The sequence below is a fragment of the Antechinus flavipes genome, chromosome 5 (assembly GCF_016432865.1).
Source record: "Antechinus flavipes isolate AdamAnt ecotype Samford, QLD, Australia chromosome 5, AdamAnt_v2, whole genome shotgun sequence".
In the NCBI taxonomy this organism is placed as follows: Eukaryota; Metazoa; Chordata; class Mammalia; order Dasyuromorphia; family Dasyuridae; genus Antechinus; species Antechinus flavipes.
In genome coordinates, this window is record NC_067402.1 from 195300717 (window position 1) to 195328080 (window position 27364).

Below are 27364 nucleotides of genomic sequence, written 5' to 3' on the forward strand. Positions count from 1 at the left end.
GAGATAACATGTCAAGTCCAGGACTAGTAATACAGTTTGGCTGGCACATGGAAAATGGAAAGAAGTAATATGAAACACAGTAGGAATGAGAAGTTGAAGCCAGATTGTGAGATGTTTGAAATGCCAGACTAAAGAGTTTGTACTTTATTAAAGGAAATAGGTTTTTGTCATAAGGAATAGTGGAGGGAAATCATTTGGGCAGTTGTGGGAATAGGGAAACTGGTGGAGAAAGGTAGACCTTTTAGAAGGAGAGGTTAGACTGGTCTATAAGCACTTTCTTGTGGAAGTGAGGCTCTACTAGCTTCTCTTCAAGCATAAGGGAGCTTCAGGGCCTGCTTTCTCCCAAGAATGACTCAGCTCTAAAGTGCTTGGCTTAGATATGATTTATAGACAACTGAGCCCGAAAAGGGAGTATCCACATCCTTAGGGTATGTTTCCTTTTTGGCTTCTGGACTGTTTTCCTTTATTAAAAAAAAAAAGCCTTCTTTAAAAAAATAATAAGCATTGATTTTTTTCTTTCTGCCACCTCTTCAAAATAAAAAACAAAAAAGCTTTGTAACAAAAAAAGATCACATTTCTTAAATATATAAGCAACTGATTCAAGTGTATAAGGATAAGAAACATTTTCAAATTGATAAATGTTCATAGAATATGAACTATTTTCTAACAAGAAAATCCAAGGTAAATTAAAATATTAAAGTTATTCTGTGCCATAATCATTAGAGAAATGCAAAGTAAATTGACAGAGATTCTCTCTCAAACCCATCAGATGGGCAAAGTTGATTTTAAAAAAAAAGGAAAAATGACAAATGTTGAAGGAACTATAGAAAACAGACATTTATTCCATGCTGAGAGAGCTGAACCAATATGGAACAGCCATATTGAAAAGCAATTCAAAACTATATCTTAAACACTGATTTAAATGTTCATACTCTTGAAACACTACTAGGCCTATACCCCAGAGGGAAAGGAGCTATATGTATAAAAATATAGATAGCAGTTCTTCCTGTAGTGACCAAAATTAGAAACTAAGAAGATGGCTACCTATTGGGGAATGGCTGAATAAGTTATAGTATATGAATGCAGTGAAATATTATTATACTATAAGATATGATGAAAGGAGGACTTCAGAAATACCTGAGAAGACTCATATCAATCAATATAGAGTAAAGTTAGCAAAAACCAGGAGAAAATTTATAAAACAACATTGTAAAGACAAACAGCTTTGAAACACTTTAGAACTCTGATTTTTTTTTTTTGGGTGGGGGGAGAAGGTCAGGGAATGAATGCAATGATCAACCAGAGGATCTATTTCCTGACAAAAAGAGGATGGGTTCCAGATGCAAAAGAAGACATATATGTTTTTGATATAGCCAATTTATTTTGCTTGACTGCACATTTTTATTAACTGACTATGGAAGCATATTAAAATAACCTTTTTAACCTAACTCAAATTGGTTGCCATCTCAGGAGGGGGGAGAGAAGGGGGGGAAAGAGAGAATTTTGAATACAATATTTAAAAAAGAATGCTAAAATTGTTTTTTACATAGAATAAAAAAGTAAAATATTTCAAAATTATATTTTAAATTATCTTTTTTAATTCAAATAAAATTACTAAGAAATGATATCATCCAGTTTAAGACAGTTTTCAAATTTTTCCCTTTAGGAAGATGTTTAGGACAAAAGCTAAGGCTTTTTTTAGGAAAATAAATTATGGTAACAACCAAACATACTCCTTGTCCAAGTAAGATTGTTGCTTCCTCATCTACAAGAAATGATGGATGTCATGATTCATTCAAGGGCAATGCCCTCTTTTGTATTTTGTTAAGATATGGATCAAAGGGAGGAACCCTTTTCAATCCTTGAGGGAAATGATCTAGGAAGAAACTGAATAGAGAATAATCTGGGATTATTATCAAAATTCAGTTTAGATTATTAACTCCAAACTGAATTTTAACATTTTTTGAGTTTTTCCCTCCTTGAAAATTCCCATAAAGGTTATCTCAAATTATCTTGTAGTTGAGACATATGTCAGAGGCCACAGAGAATTATACAACTTTGTACATTCCTTTGAACATTCAAACTAAAAATGCTTGGCTAAAAATAATTTCTGTCAGACTTGTGCCAGAAATTTATAGTTTTGATATATTTTTCTTTCACAAAGGTTTGTTTTAAAAGTAAAACAAAAATAATAACATGGAAGTAGGAGGGAAATAAAATTGATTTTTTTGTTAATTAAAAGAAGTAAAATAAAAAACTAATAGGCAGAGTCACACAAACAAGTTTCTCCATTAATCATATCTAAAAATATATGATTTATTCTTTATCTTGAGTTCATCATCTCTCTGTTAGGAGTAGGTAGCATGCTTCATTATAAGTCCTTTAGAATGATGGCTAGTTGTTGTGTTGATCAGAGTTCAGAGAAGTTTGTTTTTAAAATATTATTGTATAAATTATTTGATTTCTGCTCACTCTTTCTTGTTTCTTTGCTTTTTGCAAGTTTCTGTGAAAGTATCTCTTTTGCAATTTCTTACAGAACAATAATATTCTATTACATTCACAAACCTTAATTTGTTCAACAACTTCCTTTTTTTCCTTTTTTAAAAAATTTTCTTTTAAAAATTTTTTCTGCAACTTCCTAATTGATGGACACCCTATAAGTTTTTAGCTGTTTATCATTTCAATAATAACCATGAGTATTTTTTTGTACATATGGTTCTTTTTCCTTTTCCTTTGATCTTTTTGGGATATAAGGTTGTTGTCTATCCTTCATTTCCAAAAAGGACCATTTTCGAAGAAAATGAGCTTACCGTGTTTCCCCGATAATAAGACCTATCCCGAAAATAAGCCCTCCCCTTACTGTGTAAGATTCCTCTAAAATAAGCCCTCCCCTAAAAATAAGCCCTATTGAGATTGCTACTGTAGTGAAGGTGATCCCCTGCACTACACGCTACATTACGGTACCCTCTGTATGCACTGTCTCCCTCCCCCCACCCGGGTGAAACGCACGCCATGCTCCGAGCTGCATCCAATCAGAGCTGCAGCAGTGAGTGCGTCATCCTGTTCTTCCCCAGTGATTTGCTTGCTGGTGCCATTGAGAGCAGTGCCGCGGAGGAGAGCTGAGGCAAGACAACATAAAAACCCGGTATGTAAGCCGGAGTGAGGGGGCATGATGGAGGATAAAAGAAGAACTCAGGGGGCATCATGGAGGATAAAAGAAGAACTCAGGGGGCATCATGAAGGATAAAAGAAGAACTCAGGGGGCATGATGGAGGATAAAAGAAGAACTCAGCCAGCTCTCACCGCACTAAAGAAATGAAGAACTTCCTTGCAGAGAGAAGCATAGATCAAGTAATGATTCCTGCAGGAATGACTGCCTATCTCCAGACCCTTGATATTGCAATAAATAAGCCATTCAAGGACCATTTGCACATGGAAGTCAATGACTATCTTGAAAATAGAATGGAAAGAAATCAGCGTGGAAACTTTGTGAAGCCCTGTCTGCAAGAAGTTGTGACTTGGGTGAAGAAGTCATGGGATAAAATTACTGACAGCCGTGTCGCCAAGGCACTACGAGCAGGTTACCTGGACAAGACATGTTCATTTAAAGAGAGTTATATTGCTGGATATGACAGATTGGGTCCACTTCTTCTGAAGGAAATGGAGGCGCAAGACATTTACCTGTTTATTAAAATTGCTGTCAATGTTCATTAAAATAAGCCCTCCCCTGAAAATAAGCCCTCTGGTGGTTTTTCTGTCCAAAAAAATAATAAGACAGTGTCTTATTATCGGGGAAACACGGTAGTTATGAGCTTAGTATTATGAGCTTAGTAATAGTTCAAAGGCTTAGTTCTGTATTGCTTTCTAGAAAGATTGAACCAATTTGCAACTCACCAAAATGCATTAGCATACCTGTTCCTTCTCAGTCTCTCAAACACTGTTATTTTCCTCTTTTGTCATGTTTCTCATCTGGTTAATGTGAGGTAGAATTTTAGTTGCCTTACTTTGTGTTTTTCTAATTATTGGTGATTTGGTACACATTTTTATTCCGTATAGTTATTGATAATTGATTTATTCCTTAGGCCTGTTCATATATTGTGCCATTTATCAATTAGGGAATGGCTCTTATTTTCATATATTTGAATCAATTTCTCATATATTTTAGAAATAAGAAAGTTACTGCCAAAAGGTTCCCCCTCAAAAAACTGTTTTCTTTCAAATCTTTTTGCATTAATTTTGTTTGTACAAAAATATTTTCAAATTTTATTCAATTAAGGCTTTTCATTTTATCTTCTGTGATCCTCTCTAATTCTTAATTGATCACATATTCATGTCTACAAATTAGAGGGCAGTTATATGACTCAGTAGATAGAGCACTGGACCTAGAATCGGAAGGACCCGAGTTTGAAATCAGTCTCAGCTTTGTCATCTCTGAGTGACTAAATGACTTACTGAGCAAATCACTTAACCTCTGTTTGCCTTAATCTATTGGAGAAAAGACAAACCACTCCAGTGTCTCTGTCAAGAAAACCCCTGGACATCCATCCATTCAATCTTGAAGAATTGAAGATGACTGAACAACAAATCCAGATTGCTCCCCTAATTTGTTTGTGATATGACCTTTGATATCTATGTCATATAGAAATTATCTTATGCCATTTAGAACTTCTCTTGGTATAAATATTCAGGACTATTTTGAGTAGTTTCCCCTAAGAGGGGGGAAGGGACAGTTTGCTTTGTGTCCCAGCCCAGGTGCCATGTAGACATGAGCACAAGGCATTTAAAATATAAACCTTGACTAGGCAAGCCTGAGATTTTTTTTAATATTGCCTCTTTTCTGTTGGTTCTATTCTAATCTTAAGTCAGTTAGTCAACAGTTAATCAACAAACATTTGTTAAATGTTTACTATGTTCCAGGCACTATGCTAAGTGCTGGAGATAAAAAAGGCAAAAACATGGTCCCTATCCTAAAAAAAAAAAGTACATATCCTTTTTCAAAAAATACACTTTATTCATGTTTTGTTTTTCTTTATATCACCTAAAATATCCCAGTAGTCTTCCTTCTTCTACCACATTATATAACAATAACAATACTAAGTTCTTAAAGATAAAAAAGTCTATAAAACTAATCAATATATTGCAATATACTGTCAATGTCTAGAAATGCTATTCTTTCTACTTCCTTACCTCATTTCATTATTTCCCTCAACATTTTTGTTTAAATGAATTTTAAAATTATTTTATTGAGTTATGTAAAGTACTCCTTTGATAATGTGATTAGTATCACATTAAAAATATAAATTAATCTTGGTAAGATCATCCCTTTTCTTACATTGGTAAAGGCCAGCTATGAGCAATGAATATTCTCCCAGCTCTTTAGTTATTCTTTATTTTTTTAAAGAGTACTTTGTAGCCAAATCCAATAATCTTTCCTCAATCCTGTTTCTCTCTTCATCTTTGGTTCTTTTGATTACCCTCTCCTTTTTCTAGGTTTTCAGGATATCATCTTGTCCTGGTTCTCCTTCTATCTCTTTCTTAGATTCCTTTGCTGGATCCTCCTTGAAATCACCCTATACCCATAGCTGTCCCTTAGGATTCTGTCTTGGGTCCTCATCTCTTCTCCTTTTATACTGTTTCACTTGGTGATCTCATCACCTCCCATGGATATAGGCTGGTAAGTCTCAAATGTACTTATCCTGCCCCCAACCTCTCAGTTGACCTCTAATTTCACATCTCCAATAGCCTTTCAACCATCTCAGACTGGATACTCCATAGACATCTCAAACTGAACATGTTCAAAACAGATCTTATTATCTTTTCCACATCTTCACTCTTTGTCTATTTTCTTTCTGCAAGGCACGCTAGCCTGGCCTTCTTGCTATTCCACAAATGAGACATTCCATCTTTTGAACTCCAAGCATTTTCTGTACTATGTCCCATGCCTGGAATGCTTTTCCTTCTCAGCTCTATCTCCTGACTTCAAGTCCCAACTTAAATCCTTTGTTTTACTGAAGTCTTTCTTAGCTCCTCTTAATTCTAGTGTCTTCCCTCTCTTAATAATTTCCTATTTATCCTGTATAAAGCTTGCTTTAAATATGTATATATACATATATATATATATATATATATATATGTTTGCATGTTGAAGTCAGAGATTGTCTTTTGACTTGTTTTGTATTTGTAGAGCTCAGCAAAGTGCCTGGCACATAATAGAAGCTTAATAAATATATATTAATGGATTGGTTTATCTCGATAATCCTTTACTTTTTACATTTTGTTAATATATGTTTTTAGGGACATAAATTTTCCTCTGAACACTATTTTAGCTGCATCCTAAAAATTTTGATGTTTTGTTTCATCATTATCATTTTCTTTCACATAATTTTAAAGCTTTTTATTTTCAAAATATATGTATAATTTTCAACATTTACCCTTGCAAAACCTCGTGTTCCAATTTTTTCACTCTGTTCCCCTCACCTCCTCCCCTAGACAGCAAGTAATCCAATATATGTTAAATATTTCACATAATTTTGATTGTTTATATGATGTTCTTTTTATTTAGGATTTTATGTCTCCATATATATTTGCCTCTTTTGTTTATGTACCCCGAACTGATTGCTAATTTCATTTTGTTATGGTCTACGGTATATATTATTTGCTTATACTAACTCAGGTCCCTAATATATAACCAATTTTTGGTAAAATATCCATTGATTCTGAGAAATATGCAAATTCTTTTGTAGTCCCTTTGAGAAGATGCCACGGGTCTTTTAGCTCTACTTTCTCTAATGTAGCAGTTCTCAAATTTTTCGTTCTCAGTATTATCAAGGACTAGGACTGACAGAATGACTGATGCATAGGTTTGGCTTTGCTTCCTGGATGTCACTCTAAATTCCTGTCTTGGAGCAAAGCTTGACCTGAAGCTCCCATGACATGGTGGTCTATCTCACCACCCATGCTGATTCATCTGTTTGTACTATTTATATGGGAAAGGATAAATATGAAAATGAAGATCTAATAAAGCATGGTTGCCCAGAAGATATTTGGCATTATGTTGACAAACTTTCTTCAGTTCACATATATTTTTGGTTACGCCAGGGAGAGGGTAGAAGACATTTCAAAGAAAGTGATGATGAACTGTGGCACATCTTATGAGAGGCAAGAGTATTCAAGACTGCAAAATGAACAATGTTAATATGACATATACACCGTAGTATAACCTGAAGAATATAGCAGACATGAATGTGGAGAGATAGAATTTCACAGGCAAAAAGAGGTGGAATTTTAACAGTAAAGAAGAAAGTAAATGAGATTCTAAACCAACTAACAATGATCAAAATGGTATAATTTGCAGACCTAGTATCCAAGAAGGAATACCAAGACTGAGAAGAGAGGAATGAGAAGAAAACCCAGATCCAAAAAATGAAGAGGAAAGAGAAGAAAAAAATGAAGGAAATAGATGAACTTATGAATCATTCTTCACTAATGAAGTCTTGAGAATATGTCTTTAAATCATGATGGCAATGATTAAAATGAATTTATGTAAATGAATAAAATGGACTTTGTGAGTTTTTGAACTGAGACATTTTGATTTTCAGATGTTTCCCATATCAAAACACTGATCTAAAATCTATATGAATATCATTAACTTAAATGATTTGTGAATCTCTTTCACTTTTTGTTGATAGAAAATGACCCCATGAATAACAGTGAAACTCAGAAACACCAAAAACATAGATTTAGAAATAAAGTAATTTTTGTACCAGAAGAACATGTCTTGGCTCCTCCTTAAGATTAGCTCTCCTTGACTTTAAGATGGGTTTCCAAAATAACAAACTTGGGAAAATACTTTTCATATTATTTTCCTAAAAACAGATGTTAAAGAAGAACCACCTATTTTGTACATTTCACCCCCAGTCTATGTTTCGTTTAATAGGAGAAGGCATTTGGGGTCAGTGTGTTTTTCACATTCACCAATTGGAAACAGATATATATGGGGTTTGAAATTATAAGGATTTGGCCTATGCATTTTTGAATTAAAGGAATAAAGAGGGATTTAATTACTCTTTGTATTGCTCAACTTATTCAAAGAAAGATTTGATATTCATGTTCTTCTGTCATTTCTTATTCTATCATAGTGATCCTGTGATCTCTTAAAATTAAGCTCTCAGGTCCTAGCTTTTTCAAAATCCAGGAGATCATCCATTGGTGATCATAACACTATCATATTAAATATTATTAGTGTTTGTCCTGGCACACACTGAGAATTCTGTCCAATTATGCAGCTTCTAAGCTTGTGTTGTTTCTTAACATTCAGGAATCTGAGACTTCAATCCCATTTGTCTCAATCTGGTATAATAAGGCATGTTACTTATCCCAAAACACTTTTAAATGCAATGAATAATCTTGGACCCCTCCGAAATATGCTTCAATGTTTTATTACTTTAAAAAGCTCTATAGCAACCAAAGCATGATGACAGATTTAGGGATTCACTAAGGGTAGTCAGATAACTGTAGTAATGCTTTCCAAATTTCTTTCTAGATTTGTAATCCTCATTTCAAAGGTGAGCCTGTTTTTTATCTAATGAAGGAAGAAGAGGCAAATAACCATGATGCAATTTTGGTAGCAGAAAAAAATTGGAAAGATAGAGAGTAATAAACATTTAATCAAGTGGGCCAGCTTTGTTGCCTTGAAGGCATTGAAGAATTACTCCATAGTTGTGACACTAGACTCTATAGATTTTTTCCCTTGACTTAGAATACTAGGTGGCAGTTTTATGTAAAATAATTAGTTCTTTTATGTGGATTCTACAGTTGCATCATCTCATGTCTAACAACTTTAGTGATTGGTATCCAATAAAAGAAAAAATGAAAGAGAAGAAAAACTGCAAGGTAAGCAGTAACTTAGGTTTACCTTTTAGCCTGTCTCTACCTAGACTCTCACAATTTATGAATCTGTGTCCTAAACAACAACAAAAAAAATCCTTGACCTAAAAGAAGTACTGCAACTTAAAGCAATTCCATGCATTTGCAGAGACCTCTGGGCAGAGTGATTTAAGAGACCTGTATTTCCAAAGGTGATGTGTAAAGTTGGGCAGGAAAAAATAATGTGATTCCAGACTACTGGGTAGTCTGACTTAGGAAAGAATAAGGTATCATCACTGAAGATGGAAAAAATTATTGAGGACTCCAAAGAGCTTTCATTTAAGTGGGTTATATCTATTGATATTTGCTGTTAGAAATTTTAATGGGCACATTTAAAAATATTAATTTAAAAATAACAAAACTAACATTACATGTTAATATAAATAACATCTTATGAACATAACTATATTTTCCAAAAGAAAAATCATTTTATAAGAAGAGTAGCTTTTATGTAAATCTCTTTACTAAAAGACAAATGGATTTTCATATCTACTTCTGCATTCAATTTTTATTATTTTGGCTGAATTATATAAAGAAAATCTGGCCTCACAGATATGTAGTTGGAAAATGAAAGTTATTTTAATAGGCAAAAATGTCTTATATTATAAAAACCGACCTTGAAGACCTTCTGAAAGGATCTTGGATACCCTAAGAATTCATAGATAACCCTTTAAGAATTTAACAGTTTCTTTGGTTCTATATTTTCACTTTTACTTATATTTATGTTCCTCAAAAGGAATGAGGGATATTAAAATCTCCTACCACTAATATATTACTATTTATGTCTTCTTATAATTCAGCTATTTTTTTAATTTACAAATTTAAATGCATTTGGAGCATTGAAGTTTAATATTGACATTGCCTAAGGTTCCTTTTAGCATAATATTATTTCTTTGCTTATCTCTATGTTGCGAGAAGGGGTTTTTTGTTATTAATTTGGTTTTGTTTTATTTTTTTCTGTTTTTTCTTTGTCTGAATGTGATATTGCCATGCCTGCTTCTTTGAATTCATTTTTTCCTTTATTAATAGTCAGCTTTAGATTTTCAGGGTATGTCATTTTGCAGGTTTTGTCCTGATCTCCCTTAAAATTCTGAACAGATTATCCTATTCCCTGTAGAAAGTTATAAGCCCAGGGGTCAACTTTTAACAATTCTACCAGCATATGGTCATTTAAAGATGAGGACCTACTAAATGAGCATATTAAGGAAAAGGGATCAGCTTTCTCTACTATTAATTCATTGATTGTGACCATTTTAGAGTGTTTGGTATCTTAAATGGTGGAGATAGTTGAAATCTATCTACCTCATGAAATCTCACTCATAATTCTTATTTGGGGAAAGTTTGAGGTCATAATGGTCCAAGAATGTACTTAGTCCTCCCATGGAGCGTATATTCTGATTGGAGAGACAACAAGTAAATAAGATATACACAGAGAAAATGAATATAGTCTTAGAGGGGATGGAATTAGTAGTTGTGTCCTTCAGAAAAGTTCTCCAGCAGAAGGTGAGGCTTCAGCTGAGATTTGAAGGATGTCAGTGAAACAGAGAAGAGACAGAGCATTCAAGACATAGGGGACAACTTATGCAAAGGCAGGGAGCTGGAAGTGTCATGTTCTGCAAAGGCCACTGTAGCTGGATCACAAAGTCTGTGGAGAGGATTAAGGTATAAGAGAGTTAGAAAGGCAAGAAGGAGCCAGGTTATGAAGAGCTCAGTTTCCCTTGCTAGTATTTCATGTGATTCATTGACTGTGGGAATCTCCCAAGGCTCTCTCTAGGGATCCTTTTTCCTTTTTTGCTCTATTCTGTCTCATTTGTTGATCTTATCAGCTTTCATTAGTTCAATTATCATCTCTAAGGAGATGGTTTTAGGAATGAAATATCCAGTCAGTATCTCTGTTGAGTTTTCATCACACACCTCCAACTTTCTCTTGGACATTTTGAACAGAATGTCTTGTAAGCATCCCAAAATCAATTTGTCCAAAATAGAACTCATAACCTTTCCACCCAAATCCCTTTATTGTCAAAGAAACCACCACTTAGTCATCTGTCATTCATCCCACATATTTGTTACATTGCTAATTCTTTTCTACCTTCATCATTTCCTATCCTCTCTCTCTCTCTCTCTCTCTCTCTCTCTCTCTCTCTCTCTCTCTTCTCTCTCTCTCTCTCTCTCTTTTTCTTTTTCTCTCTTTTTCTCTTTCTGTCACCCTGCCTTTCCCTCCCTTCTTCCTTCTTTCTGTCTCTGTCTCTCTCTGTTTCTGTCTCTTTCTCTGCCTCTGTCTTTGTTTCTATCTTTCTGTGTCTCTTTCTTTGTTTCTGTCACTGTCTTTCTCTCTGTCCCTATTTGTGTCTCTCTTTGTCTCTGTCTCTGTCTTTTATCTGGACTTCTGCAATAAAGACTTCCAACTAGTTAAATCTCTTACCATTCCATTACATACTCTGCCAGTGATTTTTCTAAAGAATAAGTTTGACTTTTATCACTACCACCTCCACCTCACTTGTTTGTCTCACTGCTGCTGCTTAATGAGATCCAGAGATTCCCTATTACCACCTGGATAAAATATAAAGCCCTCTGATATTTAAAGCTCTTCATAACCCGGCCCCTTCTTCCTTTCTAACTCTCTTATACCTTAATCCTCTCCACAGACTTTGTGATCCAGCTACAGTGGCCTATTTGCAGAAAATGACACTTCCAGCTCCCTGCCTTTGCATAAGTTGTCCCTCTAGCAATGAGATGAACCAAATCAGTTCCAATAGAGCAGTAATGAATTGAACCAGCTACACCCAGCAAAAGAACTCTGGGAGATGACTATGAACCATTACATAGAATTCCCAATCCTTCTATTTTTGTCTGCCTGCATTTTTGATTTCTTTCACAGGCTAATTGTACACTATTTCAAAGTCCGATTCTTCTTGTGCAGCAAAATAACTGTATGGATATATATATGTATATGTATATGTATATATATATATACATACACATATACATATATATATATATAGTATTTAACTTATACTTTAACATATTTAACATATATAACATAGAAGGAAGGGGGAAGGAGGGGAAAAGTTGGAACAAAAGGTTTGGCAATTGTCAATGCTGTAAAATTACCCATGCATATAACTTGTAAATAAAAAGCTATAATTAAAAAAAAAAAAGACACAGTTCAAGTACCACCTATGTGAAGGCTTTCTTGATATCGCCAAGTGCTAAACTGTCTTTCACTTACTACTTTTTATTAATTCTATATTTGTTTTGTCCATACTTCTATGTGTACATGTTGTCTTCCCAAATAAAATGTAAGCTCTTTGATGATAATGATTGCTCCCAGCAAGAAGAGCTAGAAAGAGAAATTCCATTTAAAATAACTGCAGAAAGCATTAAAAAGTGGGAGTCTATCTGTTAAGACACACAGAAAAACTATATGAACATAATTACAAAACACTTAACACAAACAAAGACACATTTAAACAACTAGAGAAATATTAATTACTTATAATAGACTGAATCAATATTGTAAAAATGACACTATTACATAAATTAATTTACTTAATTTAGTGCCATACCAATCAAACTACCAAAGAATTATTTTATAGAACTAGAAAAACTATCAATAAAATTCAAGAATATCAAGAGAATCAACGTGGGGGAGGAGGGGGAAGTAAAGGAAGGTGGCCTAGTTGTACCATATCTCAAACAATCTGGAACAAGATTAAAAAAAATAGAGCAGTTAGTCAAAGAAATATATTAGAAACAGAGTAATATAAATGTCAATGACCAGAGTAACCTAGTGTTCAATAAACTCAAGGATTCCACCTATTGAAACATAAACTCACACTATTCAATAAAAACTGTTGGGAAAATGAGGAAGTCTGACAGCAACAAGGCACAGACCAATATCTCACACTATATACCATGACAAGCTCAAAATGCATACCTGATACAAACATAAAGGGTGATATCATAAATAAATTAGGGAAGCATGAAAAAAAGTCACCTGTCAGATCTACAGATAAAGGAAGAATTCATGACCAAATAAGATATAGACAAGATCACAGGAAGTACAATGGGAAATTTTGATTACATTAAATCAAAAAGATTTTGTACAAATAAAAACAATGCAGTCAAAATTAGAAGCAATAAAACTGAGGTAGCAGTTTTTCTAAGAAACTTCTCATTTCTTAGATATATAAGGAACTGAGCCAAATTTATAAATAATATGAACTGATTCAGGCCAATTCCAATAGAATTGTGATGGAGAGAGCCATCTTCAACAGAGACAGGATTATGGGGACTAACGGTAGATCACAACATAGTAGTTTCATCTTTTTTTGTTGTTGCTGGGGTTTTTTTTTGTTTTTTGTTTTTTTTTGCTGAGGCAATTGGAATTAAGTGATTTGCCCAGGGTCACACAGCTGGGAAGTATTAAGTGTCTGAGGGAGAATATGAACTCAGATCCTCCTGACTTCAAGCCCAGCACTGTATCCATTGTGTCTTCTAGCTGCCCCTGATTGTTTTTTCCCTATTATTTTTTCCTTCTTTAATCTGATTTTTCTTGTGCAGCCTGATAAATGTGGAAATATGTTTAGAAAAATTATACATATTTGCTATTTAGGGAAGGAGAGAGGAAGAAAAATATAGAACACAAAGTTTTGCAAAGGTGAGTATTGAAAGTTATCTTTACATGTATTTTGATAAATCTATTATTATTTAAAAATATGAGTCATTCCCAATTGATAAATCACAAAAAGATATGAAAAGGCAGTTTTCAGAAAAAGTCAAAGCTACCAATAGACATATGAAAAAATGTACTATATCACTAATAATCAAAGAAATGCAAATGAAACAATTCTGAGATCTACCTCATACTAGATGGGTGAATATGACAGAAAAGGAAAATGACAAATGCTGGAGATAATGTAGAAAAATAGGCAGACTAATGGACTACTGGTGGAACTGTGAAATGGTTTAACCATTTTAAAGAACAATTTGGAACCATGTTATGAAACAGAATACCCTTTGATTTGGCAATACCATTACTAGGTCTGTACCCCAAAGAGATTTTATTTATTTTTTAGGTTGATTTATTTATTTTCAATACACACTGCTTTATGAATCATTGTTGGGAGGAAAAAATCAGAAAAAAAGGGAAAAACCGGGGGAGAGGGGAAAAAAACACAGAAAAAAGGAAGTGAATATAGCTTGTGTTGTTTTACATTCAGTCTCCATAGTCCTTTTTCTGTATGCAGATGGCATTTTCTGTCCAAAGTCTATTGAGATTGCTGAACCACTGAGAACCAAGTCTTTCATAGTTGATCATTTCACATTCTTGCTGTTATTTTTTTAAAAACAGGACCCTTTCATGTAAAAAATATTTATATCAGGTTTGGGGTTTTTTGGTGGTGGCAAAGAGTTGGAAACTTAGTAGATGACACCTAATTGGGGAATTGTCAAATAAATCAAAGTATATAATTATGATGAAATACTGTTGTGCTTTAAGAAATGATGAAGAGAATAGTTTCAGAAAAACCTAGAGTTTGTGGTCTTATGCAAAGGAAGCAACAATATTTTATACACAGCAATATTGTAACAATAATCAACTGTGGAAAACTTAGTTATTTTGATCAATACAATCATGATTAAAAATGTTATCTACCTCTAGAAATAACTCAGAATAGTCTCAGTGTTATATTGAAGCATTTTTTCACTTTTTTAAAACCACGTGAGTTAATGTAAAAAAGGTTTTGGATGTATATGCATATCATATTATATGTATATCACACACACACACCCCCACACACAAAATGGAAATTGTTTTTTCAATGAGTGGGAGAGGAATCAAATTTATAACTGAAAATAAAAATCTAAAAAAAATTCTTTCATTCTTTTTATCTGTATGCCCAAGACCTAATACAATGTCTGACATTTGTAGGTGTTTAATAAATCTTCATTGATCGACTTCACCTGCAGAATTTTAAGTCTACCTAACTATTCTGACACCTTCAATATATGCTCTCTCAAAATAGAGTACAGATTTCTCTTCTCTATTAAATGACCAAAAATAGAGTGGTTATTATTACATTCCTACCTACGCACCCCTTCCAAAAGTTCCTATCATTTCTCCTTCAGCAATCAATTCTTTGTTGATCAGAATCAGATCCAGAAAAACAGATTTTGGTGAACTTATCATTACAGCAAGCAAATAATTTAGTTTTTCTGCTCTATTAGGTTTTTTTGGGTTTGTTTTTTTTTTTTTTGCCAGAAATTTCCAACAGATAGCTAGATAATTGAAGCACATTACAACTCCCAGGTCAACTCCCTCCCACCACCACTGCTATATAATGCCTCTACACTAGGCTTATAATTTATCTTGACTTTTAATTTTTTCTTGCCATTTGGTCTGTAGTATACTTCAGTAGACAATAGGCTAAATTAACACCATCAATTTCTTTATTCAGTCTTTCTATCTCACCTTCCTGGTTTTCCTGATGTGGATACTCTCCAGTTTTTCAAATTCTTTTTTAGTCTACAGGCAGCCCTTTCTCCTGCCAGCAACCTCAAAGTGTTTTGTTATGAACTTCCCGTATGAATTGGACAAAGTACTTTAGAACCTCTATGAGCCTCATTTTATCTATCTGTAAAATTTAAATGGATTCAATGATAATAAAAGCTTTACCAAAAAAACTTTTTAAAATTTTATAGTTTACAAAGCGCTTTCCCCAACATATCACTATAAGATCCATTACAGACCTCTGGGAAATAACTCATAAAATATTCCATTCTTTACTTGCCTTCAACATAAAGATGTGATTTACTTTATTTGGATACTTAGTGTCAGTGCAAACATCTACAGGTTCTTTATGCCACATAATTTGGGCCTTAGACTGGAAACTCTAGGGGTAGATACTATGTGTTTCTCTCTTGCAGTAACCAGTGCAGATAGACGGGCAAATATTTAGCTGAGAGAGAGACAGACAGACAGAGACAGGCAGAGACAGTGACAGAGAGACAGAGACACACACAGAGAGAAACAGAGAGAGACAGACACAGAGACAGAGACAAAGATACACACAGAGACAGGAAACAGAGCGGGGAGGGAGGGAGAAAGAGAGGGAGGAGGAAGGGAAGGAGAGATGGGGAAAGAGTTGGGGAGGAAATGGATAAGTAGATTGGAGTCCAATTATAAAATGCTTCAAATGCTCAAAATGGTGTTTTACCCTAGAGGCAATAGGGAGCCACTGGAACTTTCTGAGTGGTTGAGTGATATAGTTAAAACTGTGCTTTAGGAAAATCACTTGGCACCTGTGTGAAGGATAGCGTGGAAAGGGGAAAGACCAGAGGCAAGGAAATCAATCAGGAGGCTTTTGTAATAGTACAGAAGACAAGTGATTAGAATTTGAAGTAGTATGAATGTAGAGAAGGGGATGGATTTGTGAGATGTTATCAAGGCAAAATAAACAAGACTTGGCAAATGATCACATATAAGAGTTGGTAAAGAGTTAAGGATGACTCCAAAACTAGAACTGAGTGGCTATGAAAACTGGTGGTGTTCTTAGTAGAAGTTAGAGAAAGGGAAGAATGGGAGAAAATAACTTCTATTTTGAGTAAGTTGAGTGTGAGAAGCATCTGGGATAGCAAAGGAGAAATGTCCAATATGCAGTTGGTGATACAAGTCTGGATCTCGGGCTGGAAATAGAAAGATGAACTAGTAGGAATTGGTGAGACCAATGAGAGATTATAGAAAGAGAAGCAGATCCAAGACAGAACCATAGGATACACTTACATTTGGGGGATGGGAGTGGGACAGGAAAACTAAAGAGAGGTCAGATCAACTAAAAGGAAAGCCAAGAGCAATGTCATGAAAACACAAATTGGAGAAAGTATTAAGGAAGTGATTAGTCCATATTGTCAAGGGCTGAAGAGAGGTCAAGAAGAATGAGAAATCATTGGCTTTGATAATGATCATTAGTAACTCTGGAGATGATAGAGTGCCAGTAAATACAGTGGGGAAAGGTATGGAATGAGAAGATGAATCCTGAAATTATCATTTGCTAGGTGACCTAGTTGGTTTGCTTGACCTGTATTTAAACCGATTTTTAATCTGCAAAGCCAAAAGTAAGAGTAATTGCATTACTTCCCTCTTTAGGTTGTAGTTATGAAAATATTTTAAAAATTTTAAGACTCTATAAATGAGAACTTTATTGGGCAGGACCTGTATCTCTTTTGTATCCCCAGGGAAGAGCTCAGTGCCTTGCTTGTAGGAAAAAAAATCTTATTTGTGTAGTGCTTTGCAGTTTATAAAGCACATTCTTTGTAAAGTTTTTACCAAGCACTTTCACAACAACCTTGCAAAATAAGTTCTGAATAAACATCTGATCTGGGATCTAACCTTAGCTAGGTCATTGAACTGTGACCTTGGGCAAGATAGTTGAATTCCCTGGAGCTTCTGTTTTTTTCCTCTGCAAAATAAGCACCAGATGGTCCCCAAGTCCCTTACTCTAAAATCCTATGATCCTTTGAGATATTTCCTGCTCTCTGTTGGGGAGCCAGGGAGGGAGGGTTGGGGTAAAAGCCACAAGGTGGCAGCAAAGGGTCACCTACGACCACAGCACCCCTGAGGGAGAGCAGAGACCAGATCCAATTCATTTATCAAATGCCCTATTAAGTGTGGGCTTAGTGTCAGTTATAAGAAAATATAGAGAAATTAGGTGTAGTCTTTGCCCTTATTGTCAGAATTTATAGTCTAGTAAAAGATCTTTTTTTCAGATAAATTTTGCTCAGAGTCACCTGAGGGTCTTTATTTCTAAAATAGTCCCCACTAAAACTCTCCAGGAACTTATTTTTTTTTTTAATTGTGAGAATCGAATTTTAATATATTTGGCTTCCTTTAAAGTCTGATGTATTTTAAACATTATTGCATTAAAAACTCAAGCATTTAAAAACATTATTCTAAGCCCATAGCATTTAATAGGCTGCTAAAGGGGTCTGTGACACACAAAATTAAGAAACCCTAAATTAAATTATCTAAGGTCTCTTTTATGTCAGTTCTAAATTCTAAAATCCCAAGAGGCCCCCAAACCATTAAAATATTTTGATCTATCTTTCAAGAGAGGGGAGTAGCAATGTTTTGATAACTTGGAGAACTGCCTGATGCTCTGGGGTTATAGAAATATACCTCACCTGCTTTGTCCCACCCAGATGCTTCCCAAATTGGGAAGCTTTTTGAGGTTTTGAGTTGGAATCAAGGAACTTTCACCTGGATTTCATTTTGTAAGAGGACAGGTTGATATCCAAATACCTCAGGCTATTCTACCAATTATCCTCCCATACCCCTTAAAATAAAATAAATTCAACACTATTATGCTGTAAGAAATAAATGGCTGGTTTCAGAGAAACCTGGTAAAATTTGTATGAAATTATTCAGTGCAAAGTGAACAAAATCAGAACAATTTATAATACAACATTGTAAAAACAAGCAACTTTGTAAAAAATAAAATTGGCCTATTTTTAACTGGTAGGAAAAATGAAACAGGGAAGATGTTAGCTAGTTGGGTGACTTCTTTATTCTTCAGTAGCTTTTCACTGTCTAAAGTATAAACTCCTTAGCTTGGCATTTAAAGCCTCCCACATTCTGATTTCACCATGACTTTAAAGGTTGTTTCTTGTCATTTTCTTCAATAGTCTCCATTTCCCCAGTCAACAAAGATTCTTATCTGCTTCTTTAAGAGCTTTTCCACCTCTACTTTCCCACCTCAGTGCCTTTGCTCATGCTGTGTCTTTTGCTTAAATGGTCTTTCTCCTCTACCCACTTAATTCCTATCCAAGCAAATGTCTTCTCTTCCATGAAAGTTTCCCTGAGTCCCTGGTGGTAGGTAGCAAACTTTCCCATAAACCTCACTTGACACATTCTGCAACTAAGGCAATTATCATGTAATATTGGGCATTGCAGAAGTTGGTCTCAGTGACCTACCAAAATGCAAGCTCCATCAGGAAAGATCTTTAGCTAAGATGGCAGTGTTATCTAAACTTTGAATGTCCTCTAGTGCTGTATGTGATAAGCACTAGATAAAATTTTTTTGAATAAATGAATGTTCCTGGGAAGAGGGGAGATGATATATACTTAGGCTAAGGAAGGTCCTCTATTATTACCCTACTATTTATCCTACTCAAACCTACCCCCACCACAGCTTTCTTTCACTTTACTTTTGTTTTCCCCGTGCCAGTCTCTGGATGAAAAGGAATTGAATGCAAATATTCAAGTATAACAAGGACCATTACACTAGTGTGGGTGAAATATACACAATATGTGACTGGTCAAGTCTTTCTTCAGGACATGGATATAGGAAAGCAATGTGGTGTGGGAAGAAAGCATTAGAGTCAAAAGATCTGAATTCAAATCTCAGCTTTGTTTACTATCTATGATCATGGAGACAAATCATTCGCCTCTTTACATTTCAGTTTCCCCACCTATAAAATAAGGTCTTTTCTAGCTCTGACTCCTTCATGGTGGTACCTAAGCCTTCACTCATCTGGTCCAAGAAATGACTGGGAGGGGGGTTAGGTAAATCATCAGGACCAGAGGTTCAATGGTGGTATGGAGAGCTGAGCAGACGGTGGAATCATGGCTTCAAAATAGCTCATGACACATAAGGAATGTGTGACTCCTTCCTCACCCCACCACAACTCCCAGATAAACAGCACTTTCATCTCCTAGATCTCTTTCCCTGCCCCTTCCCTCTGTTCACACAGCCAGACCACATTCCTCTGAAAATACGTAATATCTTGAGTTTATTTGAGGTTAGGGAATTATGTTTGCTCTTGGGAAGGGGGGAAATGTTCTCTTCTTGATTCTGAACTTCAGGCATAGACCAGATCTCCCTACTTTCCCTGGAAACACACAGCCTGGCTCTTCTTGTCCTCCATCCCCAGTCTTTATTCTTTCACCAGCCGGTAGATGTGATGTTGAGCTCCATGCTCACTTGCAGACACTTCAAACACATATGCAATACATAGCAAGGTTTCCTGGGTGTCTCTGTTGGTTACCACCTAGAGGCAGAAAAAAGAAGAGTGATGACATCCCCCAAAAGATTCCCCTTTTCTATAGGGACTTGCCCTCTCCATCTCAAAAGTTTTGAGGTTACCTGTAGCTCCCACCTTTGGCTACAAGGAACAGTTTATGTCATCTATACTTCCTCTTGAACTTCAGCCACCCAGTTTGAAGTTTCCATTCAGTCCTCCTGTTCCCACCCTGGATTCCCGCCAGTATAAGCTCCTGGAGCATTTGTTTGAGCACATACCTGCAGAATAGTGAAGTTCTCCAATACACTATTCATCATGTATTTCTCTGGCAGATGCTTTAGCTTATGAATGAAGTTGATCATATATTCGCAGAGAGGAGACCGGTGAATTCGGTAGGAGTAGTGGCCATTCTCATAGCGGGCATACTCTGTCTGCAGGACCCAAAGAAGAACTGAAATTTAGGATCACTCTACATCCCCATTTCTATTCCCCATGCATGTACTTTAGCCCTTATGGTTGCCTCTATATTACAGAGTAACGCCAATGGAAGGATTCCCATAATCCCCAGAAATAGAAGCTGGTGAAAAAAGAAAAAGATATGAAAGTTTCCTCTAGGAGAATGAAGGAAGACTATCATCTTTGGTTGATGAGAAGCAATATGATTCTGCCCAACTCTAATCTTCCCTTTAGCAATTGGTTGAAACTATGGTACTTTATGTAGATATAGGACTATTAAGCAAGCTATAAGTTAGTAAGAGAATAGAGAGGTTAGTTTTTTAAACCTTATTTTTCAAAGAAATGTAAAATTATTACTTTCTCATTCAAGAAGTAACTTAATTGGGTCATCAAAGTGCTACAGGGGATCTGCTTATTTGCATACATAAAAGTGATTCATAAAGTGAGATATATAAAAAGGCTTCATCCCTATTTTCTACAGAAATTTAGTTTATATAATGCAATCATCAAAACAATGAGGTTTTTAAAAATCCCCAAGTTGCCTAAACTAACAAAAGCTTGAAGCAGAGTTGTGACAGCCTAGGACATAGCAATTTTTAACACAAACTCATTTGTAAATATTAGAGAGAAGAAAAGTTGAAAAGTATAAGCAGTATCGCTTTGAAAATTAGTGAAAGCAGAAGCAAGTCAGCAGAAAGCTTAGTTAAGCTTTCATCCTAAAAGCATCTTCAAGACCCATCATACCAAAATATCCATAGGTGACACACTGTTTGGCAGTCAAAAAAAAATACAGAAAATGAAAGAGATTTGCCAGCATTTCTAAAAATCTATTTTCATCATCAATGTCAATGGATATATACCACATGTGGATTCTAATATCTCAGTTCCCAATATGGTATATGAAGGAATAGAAATAGCACATATGAAGACAAAGTTTGAAAGAATGACTGGAAGAGGGCAAGGGAACATGAACATCTGTGATGAATGGCACATAATCACATAATTTTAAATGTAATAAAGAATTATTTTATAAGATGTTTCAGGAAAGGAAATATATTTTTAAAATAGAACAAATTACAAGGAATGTTTCTATCCTAAAGATAAAGAAGCTGTAGGTATATACAGATGGATTTCTGTCCTAGGAACTTTGTTCCTTTGGTTTACTTTGGGAGCTCCACATTTTGACTCAAATTTAGGACTCAATAATAAAAGGGAAAAAGCTTGTGGCTCCTTTATTTAGCTTGACAAAAAAGTAAAACCACAAGAACCTATATCAAAACCTAAAACAAAGTTTTCTCTCCTATCCAGTAGATCTCCACTTCAGCCAGGCACCTTTAAAATTTTTCATGATGGCACTATAGTACACTAGGATTCAAAATCCACAAAGAGAAAACATTTGAAGATGATTCCATTTCTCTAGAACTAGCACAGTTCACATAATTCAGAATACTGACAAAGGGCAAGATTTATGTTTTCTCTTTTGTATTTTGGCTCTGACCCTTGTGGATACTAAGTTCCACATACTGCTTAGCTCTAGAACTTCTCTTCTTGGCTCAAAAGTTTAGCATCATCCAGGAACTCTTCCTCTGTGTCCAGGGGGCTTAGTCTAAAAGTATGCTCAATGATTGGTTGGCTCAGGAATTCCTTGTTACTCATTCCATAATTCTGCCCACTTCTATATCTGGAGACATGTGGCTCTCCATTATCCCCTAAAGGGACTGTGGAACTATATGACTGTGGAAACTTCCCTCCAGAAAACTAGAGTCTCTCTATATCTAACCAGCTTTTCTCTGATCATTTCTACTCTGTGTCTCCAATAGTCCTTTCTTTGACTTGTCAAGTCCAAGGATGATAGTTCAGACATATGACTAGCCAAGATTCAATCAATCATCATTTATGGTCTTAAAAAGGTCAACTTGGACTAATTGTAAGCAGCTTCACGACTTACCAAGATAAAAATTATTATAAAGAGTAAATAGAACCAAGAAAATATATATGTACAGTGATTGCAACCAACAAGATCAACCCAAAGACAAAAAATGAAATGGAATATCTTATTAAAGGAGAATTTTTTAAAATGTGCCTCCTTCCCTTCATTGCAGAGATAGTGTTGAATGATACACATATAGTCAGACAGAGAATGTGTTGGTTAGAATTCCTGAACTGTTTTTCTTCCTCCTCCATTAATATATACTGAACAAGGAAGGAGCCAAGGATGCATTTGTAAATAAATGTGATGTAAAAGTAGCAGATCTCAGTTAAGAGATGGGTTTTTTTGAAACTTTATCAACAATGCTCCAACAAACCAGGAGCTAATCATGAAATATCACAATAAGGCCTTGAAATGCTTCCTACCTACTTTTTCATCTTTATCAATTTTTATAAGCATTTTCTGCCTAGGTGTTGAGGTTATCTTTGATGAAATTTTGTGAAGGAATAATTATTTTCTTTGTAATCATAAAATTGACTGAGAAGTACAAAAAAGGTCCTGTTGTATTTATAATGATCATTGATTGCAAAATAGGATTTAATCAAAGAAATTAAAAGTCAAAATTTAGATTTGCAGAGCGTTTTACAAATATTACTTCATTTGATCTTCACAAAAACCTTTGGAGGTAGTTATTATTTTCCTCATTTCACAGATGAAAAAAACCTAGTTAAGTGACCTGCACAGGGTAATGTAGCTACTATCTCAAGCCACATTTGAAAACTTGTATCTTTCTAATTTCTGGTCCAGCCTCCTATTTTCTATGCTACCTCGCTGCATTAAATTTTTAAAATTATCTTCTAAAAAAAGGAGTCTTCAAGAACTCTTAATCATAAAATCTTTCAAAGCATCTTAACATTATATAAACTCATTGATAAACATAATCACAGAAGTAATTATGTTCAATGACCTTTAGATTGATATGTCAAGAATAAACAGGAAGATTTATATTTATCCAAAATGTCTTTCACTTTTGTACAAATGTCCCTAATAAGATCCGAAAAAGAAGATATTATGCTGAGATAAAGCTCAATGCTATTATAGGCCTCCTCAGTGAGATGAATGGTAACTCAAAAGAGATTGTTCTAATGATTCAAACAAGTATATCTATTCAGTAAAAATCAAATGGATGAAAAAATGTCTTTCATCTAAACAATATTCTCCTGAAGATATTATATGATTGCAAATATTGCATTGCCATAACCTCCAAAGATAAAAATTGCCAGTGACCCAAGAAGCGATGTACAGACATGTAGTGAACATGAGTAGGCAGTAACATATTTTTTACGTGCAAGAAGTAACTAGCTTCAGATTATCAGAAAAGGAGCTGGGCCCCTTCATGATTACAGTAAATGATATCAATTACATAACCCAAGTGTTGCACTATAGCCTTAAAATGTAAATAAATAAATATATAAAAATAAAACAAAATATAAATCCTAGATGAATGTTTCTAATTTGCTGGGTTTCATTGCAAATCTATGGTAAAATTTGAATCACGCAGGATAAAAAGGGAATGATAATCTGCATTATGGAAGGCATGGATCCACGAAAATATTGAAATAAGAATAGTTTATAAATCAGTATACCTATTGTTTGTTTCTATGTAAATAATTCCTAATATAAGCAATAAAAATTGAGCCTTTTAAACTTTTGTGTCTCTGTTAACAAACTTGGTTAATCCTACCTCGATAGGTCAGTTAACAATATTCCTTAGTCTATCTGAATAAGCAAAATTCCAATGAATGGAGTCCGAATTAATAATGTTTTATCATACTTTGTATACAGGATCCAGCATAGTAACTTGAATATAATAATAAATCAAAAGCTGATAACACTTTTTCCAAAAGTTATTTTGTTAAAGTTAATATACACTTTTTAAAAGCACAAATAATTTGGAGTTTCTAAGAAGTTAAATGTGTGATAATTCATCATTTTGTTTATTCAAATGTTTATTTTTGTTGATAGTTACTAAGTTTAGAATCAAACAACTGTCAAAATATTTAATGTAATTTTTAAAAAAGCAGACCCAAGGGAAGCTTAGTGGAGAAGGAAGAGAAAACCAGCCTCTAGCATTCTCCTTATAGAGAGTCTACAATCAAAGATCCACTTGTTTAAGATCACACAGGGAAATGGACTGTGTCAACTGTAGGGAATAGTACCCTGAAGTCCTGAGCTTGCTTCAAGGCACTAACCATCAGGCTTTTCTTGAATTCTTTGGAAGATGAAATCAGCACTACACCTGTACTTCTGGCTCTATCACTCCCTTCCCCTTCCTTTGTGGGTAGGTAGTTGCTCACCTCTACTTTCTCCACAACTTGTTTGCCAAAGGAGCAGACTTTGGTGGAGCAGGTGATGATCATGTTCTCAGGACTCTCATACTGACTGGAGACCCCATAAAAAGATCTGCCTTCGTCCTCGATGTTGGTGTTGAGGTCAGCCTGTTGGGACAGATACCACACAGAACCAAATAGTTCAGATGAATCCACAAAGGTATCCAGACATATTTTTGACAGCCTCAAATACCTTACAAAGTCATTCTTTGTAATTTAACAAAGATTCTAAACCAGTCAAGGACCAGAAGAAAGTGGGAAAACTTCAAAAGAATTTAGATAGTGGTTACTTGAAAATTCATAGCTGGCTAGCATATAGCATAGCAGAAAGGATACAGAAAAAGAAATAATCTCATCCTGTAATAAGAACTAGGGATAACAGATGGACAAGCTGAGTGTCACATTATTATCTACAAAATATTAAAAGAACTGAAGGAAGGATGAATGTGAAATGACTTTTTTATATCTTTCTACATCTATAGCCATATCTTTCATTAAAAGATATGAATAAGAAGTATATAGTATAAGAAGACCTTAAAGGTTGCAATGTGCATTGGTAGAGGGGTACCCACATCAAGGAGGTCACTGGATTTGACATCAGAGGATCTGGGTTGAAATTCCAATTATTGCTCACTACCCTCATATTTCCCCAGCTTTTGATTTCCTTATCTACAGGGAAGGACATTGAACCAAGTTATCTATAAGGTCCCTTTCACCTGCAAATCCTCTGATCTTATGGCACTGAAGATAAACTCTTCATGTGTCATAGTTATTATCCTGGTAAACTTCACTGAGCTTTAATTTCAACGTAATTTAAACAACTGACTTTCTCAGAATTAAGAACACCTTGAAATAAAACAGTTATTCATTTACATGACCTCTAGGCTATATTCCTGTGATCACTAGCATAATAACAAATGGCATTTATTCATAATGCTTTAAAGTGACGTTTATACACAATAATTTAAGATTTGCAAAGCACTTTGGGGACATTCTCTCATTTGATACTCAACACATCCTGGCATGGCATACATTCTGGACATTATTATTCCCCATTTGATATTTTAAGCATTCTGTACTTGGGCAAGGGCATTGTACAAATCAAAGTGAAGACTCATAAGAAATCCATATAATTCAGAAGTCTTCATTCCCAGGCTAGCCTCAACTCTTAGACTTCAACTTATAGCCTTGGCCACAATAAGACTTAAATGGAACATATCTATTAGCACAATCCTAAAAACAGAGAAAAGTTTCTGGACCAAGGATAATTTTAGACTCAGAAACCAAAGACCATTCTCCTTTCCCAAGACAAGGATATAATAAATCAACCCCTGGAGGGACTGGATAGTTTTTCAGTCAATCCTACTACTGGCCACTATGGGGCAGTCGGTCATAATTTTTTTTAAGGGAAAGGGATTGTTTGTGGGTATGAAAAGATCTTCAATATGGGATAGAAGGGGTTGTTCACTTTACACTTGAGGGAATTGAGGCCCAGAGAAGTTAAGTGCCTAAAATCATTCAGGGAGTAACATTTGGGCCAAAGTTTTCTGGTTCCAAATCCATCACTCTCTCCCTTATACCATTATTGGGAAATTGTTGGGAAAGCACTGATCTAAGTTGACAGAAGAAAGAAATCCTTTTATCAATGAAATAATGGGTTCAAATTCTACTTATCTCTATATATATAGCATGTTATGGGTCTATCACTTACATCATTGCATTTGATCCTGAAAACAATGCAACATCTAGGAAGGTAGGATTTTGTAGAAGAGGAAACTGAATCCCAGAAAAATCAAATACTTGTCCCCTCTCACAAAACTAGTAAGTGATAAAATTAGAATTGGAAATCAGGTCTTCTGACTCTAGATACAGACATTCTCCTTCCACCAAACCTCACTGGACCCCATAAATGAAAAACCAGAATATTACTTCTCTGAGCTTCAATTTCCTTACTTATACAATAAGTGGATTAGACTTAAAGATAGAAACAGAGGGGTTTCAAATCCCTTCCCCATATTACCAAGCCCTATCAAATTTTCCTTTTAGGACACAGATTCTGTGCAGTCATGGTGAATGAAAAAAGCACCTACAATCTGTGGCCTTGGAATTAAATACTAGCTCTAGTATTTATACCCTGGACAAGCTTGGGTTCCAAGGATGAGATAAAAACCTTCCTCCTTCCTCTTAAACATGTCTATACAGCCCTTGATTTGAACAGGTGAAGGGAAGGAAGCCCACCTCCACCCTGTCCCTTCTCTCTGTTGTCCAGGAGGATGGGCTCTTCCTTGAACAAAACTTGGTGGTTAGCAAGTTTGAGTCTGTGTAGTTTCCAAACCAAGCACATGTAAATAAGAATCACAGGATTTGAGAGTGGGAAATGACCACATATTAACAAAAGCTTGGGTATGGAAGGGACTTCTTTGCTTACCTGTTCATGAAAGAAACTGCCACTTATCGATCAATCAATCAATAAACATTTATTAAGCACTTACTATGTAATAGGCACTGTATCTGACAAGTGGCCATTCAGAGGACATCTGCCACCTCCTTAGGCAAAGGATATGAAAATGGACATTTTGTTGCTGTATATTCATTTGGTTTCATCATGACCTCATTTGAGTTTTTCTTGGCAAAGATAATGCAA

At 35.0% G+C, this 27364-nt stretch overlaps 1 protein-coding gene and 1 pseudogene across 3 annotated transcripts in view; one reads left to right on the forward strand and one right to left on the reverse strand.

The window, feature by feature from the left end:
• The first annotated feature begins 6933 nt into the window (after positions 1 to 6933).
• Positions 6934 to 7418, forward strand: LOC127538546 (coiled-coil domain-containing protein 25-like; annotated as a pseudogene).
• A 12278-nt stretch (positions 7419 to 19696) lies between these two features.
• Positions 19697 to 27364, reverse strand: part of TEAD4 (TEA domain transcription factor 4) — a 79196-nt gene continuing 71528 nt past the window's right edge. For all 3 annotated transcript variants that reach the window (XM_051963486.1, XM_051963485.1, XM_051963487.1), the window contains 3 exons: positions 24688 to 24828; positions 20223 to 20375; positions 19697 to 19971 (listed from right to left, as the gene is read on the reverse strand). In XM_051963486.1, coding sequence (XP_051819446.1) covers positions 19858 to 19971; positions 20223 to 20375; positions 24688 to 24828 — 408 coding nt within the window. In that variant the 3' untranslated portion in view covers positions 19697 to 19857. The remainder of the gene's footprint in view (positions 19972 to 20222; positions 20376 to 24687; positions 24829 to 27364) is intronic.